Source organism: Gossypium hirsutum, chromosome A02 (assembly GCF_007990345.1).
Source record: "Gossypium hirsutum isolate 1008001.06 chromosome A02, Gossypium_hirsutum_v2.1, whole genome shotgun sequence".
In the NCBI taxonomy this organism is placed as follows: domain Eukaryota; kingdom Viridiplantae; phylum Streptophyta; class Magnoliopsida; order Malvales; family Malvaceae; genus Gossypium; species Gossypium hirsutum.
Window position 1 is genome coordinate 99,261,133 of NC_053425.1, and position 11,477 is coordinate 99,272,609.

At 33.6% G+C, this 11,477-nt stretch overlaps 2 protein-coding genes across 7 annotated transcripts; both read left to right on the forward strand.

Annotated features, from left to right (window-relative positions):
• The first annotated feature begins 240 nt into the window (after positions 1-240).
• Positions 241-4,901, forward strand: LOC107951673 (18S rRNA aminocarboxypropyltransferase). The gene is made up of 9 exons (XM_016886800.2): positions 241-470; positions 573-601; positions 734-780; positions 1,557-1,622; positions 2,380-2,420; positions 2,823-2,959; positions 3,910-4,000; positions 4,176-4,247; positions 4,349-4,901. The coding sequence occupies exons 1-9, from the start codon at positions 391-393 to the stop codon at positions 4,584-4,586; spliced, it is 801 nt and encodes a 266-aa protein (XP_016742289.1). The 5' UTR covers positions 241-390; the 3' UTR covers positions 4,587-4,901.
• A 2,041-nt stretch (positions 4,902-6,942) lies between these two features.
• On the forward strand, positions 6,943-11,275 carry LOC107951674 (apoptotic chromatin condensation inducer in the nucleus). 6 transcript variants are annotated; one of them, XM_041082136.1, is made up of 6 exons: positions 6,943-7,322; positions 7,555-7,612; positions 7,916-9,304; positions 9,829-10,023; positions 10,118-10,269; positions 10,402-11,275. In XM_041082136.1, exons 3-6 carry the CDS (start codon positions 7,945-7,947, stop codon positions 10,861-10,863), a joined length of 2,169 nt encoding a protein of 722 aa, XP_040938070.1. In that variant the 5' UTR covers positions 6,943-7,322; positions 7,555-7,612; positions 7,916-7,944; the 3' UTR covers positions 10,864-11,275. The 6 variants fall into 6 exon arrangements, with proteins under 6 accessions (XP_040938070.1, XP_040938078.1, XP_040938073.1 ...); XM_041082144.1 differs by having other exon boundaries at positions 6,949-7,322; positions 9,829-10,002; XM_041082139.1 differs by having other exon boundaries at positions 6,949-7,322; positions 7,558-7,612.
• The last annotated feature ends 202 nt before the right edge of the window (positions 11,276-11,477 follow it).

Consider the following 11,477-nt stretch of genomic DNA (forward strand, 5'->3'; position numbering starts at 1 on the left):
AACTAAAAAAATTAAATATAAACAAATCAAATCGAACTTGAATTTATAATTTTTAAATTGAATCAAACTTGAAAAAAATAAAATAAAAAAACTCAATTTTTAAATCAAACCAAACTCAAACTTAAAAAATTGTTTAAATACCTTACATAATCTAAGCCCAATTCAAACTAAACTAAGTCCATAATCACCTCAAATTTTTAGATATCACACCATTAGCTGGGTATCTACTTCTGCTTTTTTCTTTTTGGGCCGAATCGGTTTGGGAACTAGAGGAGCCGCTGCCGCCACCGACCCGCCTAAGCAAAACACAAAAGCAAAGCCCCCGTGATCACTGCTCTTTTCTCGTCGAATTCCAGTTATTTCAGAGCTAAAATACGAAACAGAAAGGGAATGGGTCACAACAAGCCCCGGCGTTTCAAAACCCATAACTCTCATCGGGGACAGTCTAGCAGAAACCATCAATTCCAAAGGTTTTTTTTTCTTTTTTCTTTTTCAATTCACTTTTAAACCTATCTAATTTCAAAATCAGTCTACTAAGCTTTTATTTTTCCTTTATTGCTGTACTTTTCCAGGGAAGATGAATCTCTCCCACATGATCAACGTACTAATTCCATAACCATATCTTCATTACTTCAACTGTTTTGTTTTTCTTAAAAGTTTGTTTGGATATATCATGTGTTTGATGTTTTGCCACTGTTAATTGCTTTTTTTTCTATTTTCCTTCTCCATGCAGCTCCCGAAGAGGAACCCAATATTCCTAAAGTTCAACTTGCTATGTGGGTTTGTATTTTTCTCCTACTTCTTTTTTTGGTTAACTGTTATTGAAATTAATTTTTTTGGCTAGCTTTAATGGAGGTTTTTGTGTGTTTGTAGAATTTGTTATAGGGAACTTTTGTTTGATCAGAATGTGTTTGATAACTCATATTATCTATTAACAGGAAATTTTCACAAACAAGTTTTGAACGAGACTAATCAATTTAAATGCAGAACATGATGCAGTTTTATATTTGAACTATATTTTTCCACTAAAGAAAAGATATTTAAATTACTCCTTTTTAATTTTTTATTTAGAACTATCCAAAATTAAAAAAAAAATTAGGTTAATAAGGTCTAAATCGTGAAATGAATAGTTTCTCAAAATTACATATTTAAGTGTAATTATATTGAGTACTTAATTTTCAGTAATATACTAAACAATTTTTATAAAACAATTTTGATACTTAAATTTTAACACTTAAATTTTCAGTTTATTAAACACACTTAATATTTTCAGTTTATCAAAGAACATCTTATTCTTTAATATCTTTTTTTTTTTTTTGAAAAATGCCTTTTCCTTAAAAAGTGGCTTCTATGGATTGATGACTTCAAGCATATTGCTATCACAATGGTAATTGCCAGCAATGCCAAGTCATTGTCTTCTTTAGCTTTGCTTATTATTTTGAATTCGTGATCAAATCGTTCTTAAAATGGTGTTTGACAGTTGGCCTTTTGATTTTCTTTTTCTTTAATAATTGCTTGCATGGATTACCCTCATTGTTTTCTTCTTGTTGACTCAGGATTTTGGACAGTGTGATGCAAAAAGGTGCACTGGGCGCAAACTTGCAAGATTTGGGTTGTTGAAAGAAAGTATCTGCTAGACTAAATTTCCCTGAAATTTAATTTTGTTATGCATGTTTGAATTTATCTTATTTATGTCATATCAAATGTGCTTTGTGCTCCGTAGACATTACAGTGCATGGATTGTTTTGTAGTTGTTTTGCATGAGACATGTGTCATTGTGTTGGATTCAAGACAAAGTTGCACCATACCTAAGGTTGGAATAAGTAAGAGTGAAGGATAACTAAGAGACTTATGGGTGGAAATTGGGTATGAATAGCCTGCCAATGGGTGTCTGGTGGCAGTAAATCAAATCTATTTTGAAATAAGATACGCATAATTTTACATGCAGAGGAGAAAGATTGAAATTCCTAGAAAACTTCTATGGGCTTTTAGAAAGGTAAAATGGAAAAGTTAACATTGAATTTTTGAAGTTGGCCCTTGGTTCCTGCTATAAATAAAGACTACTGTTTAGCATAGTCATCTGATACAAATAGATTCTGCCCTCATAAGCAATCACAAACTTAAGCTTTAGGAAATTAAAATTTCAGCTTTCACTTCCAGGGGCTTGGAAGTTGGTTCTAATATTCATAAATTGTCTTGTTGAGTTTAGGATCTTGCAATATTAGCCAGTCAAATGATTTGTCAATGGTCGATTTAGGGAATAGTAGTAACTTGTGAGTGCAATTAGTTTATGTAAGATCAATCGATTGATTCAGTCATTTTGACCTTAAGGTCATATTCACTTTCAACTAATCTGGAGCAATGAATGATTTCATGCAGGATTTGCGTGTAAATAGTGGTTTTGGTGGCATTGTTTTAAGGTACTTTCAATAAATCTTCTTTTTGTTTTGGGGAAAGGATGATTTGAACTCCCTTCTTTTAGTTAGCAGCATACATGCACCTATTATCAGGCCAAATGCTCGGGATGCCACGTTGAACAACTTTGACATTTGCTTTTCCTAAGTTGATGGTGTTACTCATCATCATAGAATATCACCCGATATTTGTTCTTTTGTACAAATATATTCTCATGGCTGATATGAAAATCATTCATGCATCTAAGAATACTCCCGAGTCCAAACTAATGTTGAGAAGCAAGCTGCAAGAACCTCTTCTTCTAGTTTTACCTAACAGTTTTGGCAAGCTTGTATTATCTGCTTTTTAATCCTTTGCTTCGACTTTAATAATCTTTTACTTATTTGTTTTGAACCTCTGCTGGGCAGTCCTGTTGGTAGTCAATGTGTCTCAAAAGAAGATTACAACTTAATAAAGAGGAAAGGGTTAGCTGTTGTGGATTGCTCATGGGCTCGACTTAGTGATGTACCCTTTGTGAAGCTGCGGTGTGGTGCTCCTCGCTTGTGTATGAATATAAACTTTTCAAGTGTTTCCTATGTGAATGAACTTTCTGCGCATTTTGTCTAACATATTTGGGCATTTGGCTTTTTTTTTTTTTTTGCCTCAACAATCTATTAGTACTTGCTTTATCCACAATTCCTCCTATAATGTCTTTCACAAATTATTGCTAGTACACAATTGTTACACATTATGGTTAAAGATGCATATGACGTCTTCACTGCTAAATTCATCAGATTTTAGTCTTTCAGTCAACATGTTGCAAACTTTTTCTTATCTCGTAGCATAATCATGACCACCTTGTGGATGATTTCAACAGTTACAAGCCCCCATTAATACATATTCTTATCATATCAGTCCAACAAGCCAGGAATTCTTCCGTCCTTTATTTTTATATTGAATTGTATGATTCAAATAGGCTGCCTTTATATTTGACATGTATGGAACTTTGATGTCATTGTTGTTGCATCATTTTGAAATTTCAGTCCTTAAGGTGCTTGATGATGTTTTAATAGCAGTAATATCCGGGATGCTAGTAATAGTACCTGTATGTTTTCTTTCAGTTTGATTTCAAATATGTTTGGCCCAGATGTGATACTTTCTATTGACTTTTTGTGAAATCAGATGACAGGTTGTTTTTTTTTTTTTGTGTGTGTGTGTGGCATATTACAGTTATTACTTGTAACTGAACTCAATTACACTCCTCTTACGTCATATATGATGGAAAAAATTTAAATGACAATTCGAAAGTGAAACTTTTTCTTCCTACTCTTGTTGTTGTATACTTCTATATTCGTCTTAATCGGCTTTATACATAGAACATATAAATGAAAGCATAGTTGCATATTGTTTGGCATATGTACATCCCCATATCCTCGTTAAGAGTGATTCATATTTTACTGGTTTTCCATAATTTTGTCCTGTTTTCCAAATTTGATAAATTTCTTGGAATTGCAGTGCCATGGCTAGTGGCTGCAAACCCAGTAAATTATGGTCGCCCATGTGAGCTATCATGCGTAGAAGCATTATCTGCTGCTTTACTAATATGGTACTTATTTCCCTAATCAACATATATTTTCACAATCTAGCAGTTGTTTGGCTGAATTGAGGATATGGTTTCGATCACATTGTTTCTTTTTCTTCTGTATGGTACGTCACTCAGAGTCTGATATGTTAACTGAGTAAGTCTTCTGGGTTTTTGTTCCTTTGTGATGTTTCAACAGTGGGGAAGAGGAAACTGCAAATTTGCTGTTAGGCAAGTTCAAATGGGGTCATGCCTTCCTGTCCCTTAACAGGTACCTTATTATTATTGTTTTTCTAGTACAAAAAGTTTCAAATTGGTTGAAAGGTATGATCCATGTTCAAGTGGGGAAACATTCTTATTGGATTGGTGTAGGGAACTTTTGAAGGCATATTCTGAATGTGAAAATAGTGCTGACATCATATCAGTCCAAAATTCTTGGCTTTCCCAACAAAGGCAGGTCCCTAAGGTTCCACCAGATGCAGCAGAAGGTGCATCCAATGATTCAGAAGATGAGGAGGGTTCTTCCAATGATTCTGAAGATGGGCTACCTCCTCTAGAAAGGAACATGAACCATTTGAGTTTGCAGGAAAGTGATGATGAAAGTGAGTAAGTAGTATCCAGCAATAGTTTCATTCACAAGTAAGCACCATTAGTAAGTAGAAAGAGGGAAATATGTTATGGGGCCGTTTCTTATATGCTGCACATCTCTTACCCTGATTCCTTCAGACTTCCATTTCCTATAGGTGAAATGAAATATTAAATCTAACGTAGGTAGAAAATGGTTTTTCCTACTTGTCAAGGATTACTATTTAACTGTTTTGTATCTGTTCGGAGGGAGGTGGGGCTGATTGGGCTTAACATATATTACTTTCTAATTGCTTAACATCTTATTTCAATGTTTCAAAAGATTATAAATTTATTTTTAGATTAAATATCTATATTTTTATGAAATTTGAATTGGCTCGTTGATTAAACGAGCTGGGTGAGTAGATTGGGTTTTGGGCTTATACTGTAGTAATTGAAAATTTGTAGTAAAGATCCCTTATTATAAAAAGGGTAATTTTATTTGATTCATTGAGGTGTTAAGTTTTTCTTTTTAAAGTTCGGTTAGCGAGTTTAAAGTAACAATTTGGTGATCAGCACGATAGATCAATACTCATTAATATGATGATAAATATACTTTAGATTTAAGTAAAAGTCTTGAAGATCAGAGTAGAAAGATATTTAGGTTTTTGGTTTGGAGGCGAAAGATATATGGATTTTGGTTTATAGGACTGTAATGTTTAAAGTTGTTTTATAAAAAAAATGAATAGTACAATAGAAAGGGAATGAAAGCTTCGAATTGATGTGTGTGGTATTAATATAGGTGGTTATACAACAGTTCGATGATTTAGATGAAAATTTTAAAATAATTTAATGATTATTTTATAATTTATAATTTTACCGATTTATTTTTAATTAATGCTTACCAAATAGATTAAGAAAATCATATATGTAAGATTTATGTTACATATTTAAGAATTAATTGTGAGTAAAAGAAAGGAGAAGTGGTAGTTGTTGGTTGAAAAGTAAATGGCACTTCCCACCTAGTGTTGCGTAGAACTTCATATAAGTTTCATAATTAGAACTTAATTAATCATTGCCTCTTAATAGTAATAAGATGGTGTCATATATTCTCTTCTCTCTCTTCTCCTTGAAGCTTCCACAGTTGTTATTACGTTAAAAAACATATAAATAAACGATAATTATTACGAAAATTAATCTATAATATTTATAAAGATAATATATATATAAAATTATGAGTTCGGACATTTTTTTGAATCCACTAGAATACTATTTTCTTTTAATCATATTATTAAATTTATATCTAATTTTTTTTTGAAGTTTTGCTAATTAACATTTAAAAATAATTATAATTTAATTCATCATTATTAGTTAAAAGCTTGTGCTAATTTTAAAATAGAGATATTAATTCTTTAGAACTCTAAGCATAAAATATAAAAAAATTTTGTAATTATAATTACAATTACTAATTAAAAATTTTGATATAAAAAAAAAGTTGCGCTAATTTTTTTTATTATTATAAAATTTGTGCTAAATTATTGATGTAAAATTGAGTTATTACTTTAATAAAATTTTAAGCATATTAATTATAACTTAATTATTATTAGAATTAATTACGTTAATTAGTTATAGTTTTTGAATAATGTTATTTGCTTTAATTACATAAAATAAAATTATATTGTAGGTTGAATATGTTAAAAATATTTTAAATATGATTTGAAACTTTTTCATTATAATATTTGAATTAATAAGTTAATATATTTTAATTATATTTAATTTTTATGCTAATTACTACAATTGAAATATCATATTTAAAAAATTAATTAAACAATTACCAACAAAAATCAATATTATAAAACTCAATATTTCAATAAAATATTGAACTTAAAAGCCAGATATTACAAAGTTTCAAGTACAAAAATATACAAATCCAAATAACGACCAGTAAAATTAATTATTATAAAACTCGAGCAGATCGATAATCAAAATAAGAATTAAACTTATATTAGAACAAATCTTGACATGGCCAACATATAGTGGAATTTAAACTACACGGAATATTTACATATAGTAAAATTCAAATTATACAATAATAATGTAAATAATTTTCTAATTTTGGGAAAATTGAATTTCAATTTTTTAAATACCTTATTTCATCTTGGTCATTGTAACAATTTATTAATAATTTATATGAATTTGCAAAATTAGGAGAGACAAAAATAAATGTGTCAAAAAGAGAAAAAGTCAAAACTCAAAGGAGCCATTCATAAAAGCAAAACAAGTATAAGGAAAAATGTGTAATTTCGGTTAAAAACAAATCATCACGTGACTTAAGCATGACTGAATAGAAAGTCGCTGAGGGGTAATTTAGGCATTTAATTGCCAACAAAAATCAATATTTCTACAACAATTGCCCTTGTCTCCTTGGATTCGATAATATGAGCAGAGGCACAAGCTTTTTAAAACCCTAATTTCACCCATTTTCTCTCTCAAAATTCTAAAAGAAAAGACCAACCAGATTATATTATATTCAAAACAGAGAAAAAAGAATCAATTGCTCATCAACCACTCTCTCATAAAAAAGCGTTTTCTATTTTCCATTTACTTTTTTTTTATTTTGTTTTTTCTTCTAATTTTTCCTTGTTTTCGATAACTTTGTCTTTGTTGAAAACTAGGGTTTGCGCTAATGGTGGGTTTTGTCTGTTGAAATTAGGGTATTTTTGGTTTTCGATTCTCCTGTAAGGGAAGTGTGGTTGTGGTGGCTTCCCAAATATATAGTCCTGTGAGTAATCTCTATTTCTTTTCTTTCTGCATGCATTTTTCTAATGGGTGTTATTGCATTTCTAAATACGATTAATTTTTGTGCGATAGTTTCAGTTCATTAGTTTCCTGTGAATTCGGCATTTTTTCTTTGCTAGTGAAGGAAATTTCTCATTTCCGAAGATAGGATATGGAAAATTTTGGGCTGGAAATGAATATATTACTGTTTTTTATTGCTTTTTTTTTTTGCTCAGTAGCTTTTTGGGAGGAAGGGGACTTTTCTTGTATATATATTTTGTCCAGGCAAATAAGGTAAACCCCCCCCCCATTTTGTGGTGACTGGTTTTGTGTTAACTAAATACTTTATTGCTTTCCTTTTCTATATTTTACATGAAGATTTGCTATTCTTCTGGGTTAATTTCTTGGAATTATTTTATTGGCTTTGCTGTATTTATTCAAATTGTTTAAACAGCTAGATATCATGCCTTCGGCTCCTTTATTTCTTCTACCTTATAAGCATAATTTAACTTCATTTTTTAATATAACATGTTTTACTATAATCTTATCTGTTTGGGTTTTCTGGTGAAAGACTGAGGAATGTGCGTTTTCTGGTAGGTTTTGAAGGTGAGTTTGGGTTGGAAAAGATGTCATCAAAATATCAAATACTTGACAATAGACCAATTGATCAATGGAAGGTTACAGAGTTGAAAGAAGAACTTAAGAGGCGGAAACTGATAACTCGGGGCTTGAAAGAGGAGTTGGTAAGACGGTTGGATGAGGCCGTTAGATTGGAAAGGGAAAATGCTGAAACTGAGGAAGATAATGGTTTTAATTCTGATCCCCAGCCTACAGATGAGGGAGGGATTGAAAAGGCAATGCCAGTTACTTCTGAGACAGTTAAAGATGATGTGGATCATAGTGGCAGTAAGATCAAGGAGAGTGGGGTAAAGGTTCATGTTGACATTAATGAGAGTGCAGCTGCTTTGGGTCATGAAGGAGTTCAAGGAAGCGACAGCTTGGTGGAAAAGGAGCTTGTTTCTGAAACCACCACTATTCAGACTGAGATAACGGTTACCAAGAATGTGGTATCTGAGGTACCATCTACTGAGAAAGAGAGCTCAGGAAAAAATGAGAATGTGAATACTGATATCGAAGTGGAGAGTGAGGATTCTAAGCTCCAGTTCAAGACTGATGATCCAAAGCCCAGGTTGGAGAATGAGGGTCCAAAGCCTGAGTTGGAAAATGAGGGTTCAAAGCCCGAGGTGGAGAGTGAGGGTCTAAAGCCTGAGGGGGAGAATGATGATCCAAAGGGCCAGCTGCAGTGTGTGGGTTCAAAGCCTCAGCTGGACCTTGAAGAGTCGAAGGTGCAGCTGGAGAACGAGGGTTTGAAGGCTCCCCACGAAGATGACGTGCGTGATTCGTCTGCTCCAAACATCCAGGTATCTGAGGTCAGCCCTGATTTAGGGTTTCAAGTAAAATCTGATTCTATTTCTACTGATTCTGTCTCAAATAATGAAAAGATTGAATTAAAGGATAATATACTTGCTGATAATGTCAAATTAGACCTAGATGTTGTAAAGCCAGAGATGGTGGAACCATCATCCAGCAATGTTGTTCCAATTAGTGGTGAATCACATCCAATGGATGTTGAAGATCCGCCTGAGAACAAGGCACCTGTTGATGAGAGAGATGACAAGAATGTTACAAATGTAGACATCGGTAATAAAAATGACAGTGCTGAGATGGCATACTCAGAAAAATTAAATTTGGATAGAAGTTCTGGTGATGACTCTATGGAGGAGGATGTGCTTGAGAGTAAACAAATTGATTCAAAATGTAGTACTGATGAAATGGGAGATAAGAGTGAGAAGAATAGAGCACCTATTGTCAAGGAGAAAAGTCCTGTTGGTGTTTTAAGAGATGATTTATCTATAGATAAAAAGGACACCTTGGTTGAGAATAAGAGCCGGTCTTTTGTTCCTGCTGAGAAAAGAAAGCTTCATGGTAAGTGAAAATGGCCTGCAATTGTTAGTGTCTTTCTTTGCATGTGTGCATACTTTTACCTTACTGATAACATTCTGAAGCTAAGGTGATTGGATAGTAGTTAACGCCAATTCTTAAGACAAATAATTTAAATTGGTTTTTTGAAACTTGATCTGCTTCAGTTGCACTTGTGGAATGTGATAATATTGTTTTAAATTCTTGTGTATTTGATAGTTTATACACTATTTTTCCATGGATGGTGCATGGTTTGGAAGCGCTTTACTTGTTAGAGTGCTGCAGCTTTGGTTTTGAAGATGATGTATATAGTTTTCGGCTAGAAATTGCTTTGGTGTTCATTTTTAATCCTTTTATTGGTTCCTGTGACTACATGGAGCCTTAGACAACAAAATTATTGGTATTTTTAATATTGAGCTTTCTCTGTTACCAAGGGAATACATTTTAGAATTTTGATTAGTCGTGAGAATGAAATTAATAGTTCCCTTGTGGGTGAATGGTGATTCTCACCTGATGAGCTGTCTATACAGATCAGGAACCTGTTGGGAACAATGAGCTTTCTAAATGGCGTAAATGGAATTCTGACAATATAAAAGTTCCAGAACATCAAGGCAATCTTGCGCCCACCACAACACCTAAAGACACAGCTCAGCCTGCTGCTTTGAGACTTAACTTCTCTAGATCAGACTCAACGGCAAGTGAAGGTACACCAAAGGAACGTGTTGGTGAGTTGTCATCTCTCAGTCAGCTGATACGAATTGAATTCTACTGATTGTTGTTTTAACATCTGAATGGTTTACGTTTCATCTTATTTGGCAGTTCCCCCTTCACAAAATGCTCCAACCACTTCCCTCAGAATTGATCATTTTCTTCGCCCTTTTACCTTGAAAGCTGTACAAGAACTTCTAGGGAAAACTGGGACTGTAACAAACTTCTGGATGGACCATATTAAGACCCATTGCTATGTTACAGTAAGACTTATTGCTTTGTTTCCATCTCCGATGGGACTTTTGTGGTCTATGATCAATTATTCATTTTGGCTTTTTATTGTTGGGCTGATTCAATATATCTAATCAACTTTGGGAATTGCTTTATTGGTGCAGTATTCATCTGTAGAAGAAGCAATAGAGACACGAAATGCTGTTTACAACCTACAATGGCCACCTAATGGTGGACGCCTATTGGTGGCTGACTTTGTTGATCCCCAGGAAGTTAAAACCCGGCTTGATGCTCCACCACAGACTCCAACTACTCCTGGGACTTCTGGTTCTATTGCTCCTCAAGCTCAACCTGCTTCTCAGCCCCAGCCCTCTCCACGTCAGCAGGTTTCTAGACAGCAGCATCCACCGCCTTCTGCACTTCCTCCACCACCGCCTTTGTCTAACCCTCCACCAGTTAGAGAAAGGCTCCCTCTTCCTCCACCACCTGCAGAGAAAGTAGATCCTCCTATTGTCACTCTGGATGATCTATTTTGGAAAACCAAAGCAATTCCTCGTATCTACTATTTGCCTTTGTCTGATGAACAAGTTGCAGCAAAGCAAGCAGCACATGGCAGAAACATCTAGCAGTAGAGATGAGGCTATAGTTTTATCCCTGGCTGCTCTTCTGGTTTTCGTATCGGTTGGTCTGTACCTTAGATAATGGTAAGAAAACTGTCACATAATTGCATGTTTGCAGGTCTGCAGGTTTTGCTTTATAGGAAGGAATTGTTGCAGCCGTGCAGAGGGAACTTGTCCAGTATGGGTATTGGTTTTTCTGCCGGCTACTTGTGGGCTTGAGTTCAAGTTCCATTTAGCACTAAAATCCTTCAAAACTGAGATCTCTCTGTAGTAATGGATCGATTATCCTTTGTTCTAATTTGGTTTTCCTACAGAACAATAGCCTCAACTCTTATGAACCTGATTTTGTAGAATTTAACTTTTACTCTGGATGTTAATTTTACATAGATTTGTTAAAAGTGAATGTAGGCTTTACTCATTTGTATGTGTAGTTTCATCCAGGGTTTTTATCATTTATTTATGTATGTGCAACGTGCTTTGAACCTGATGATTGAGGTTCTTCTCTCCATCTCATACCTTGGATTGAGCTTCGTTTGAGATTAGATTTTATTTTATGGCAAAAACCAAAAACTATTAGATGAAGATTTTTAAAGTATTCACGGTTCACAATGTTAGTATTT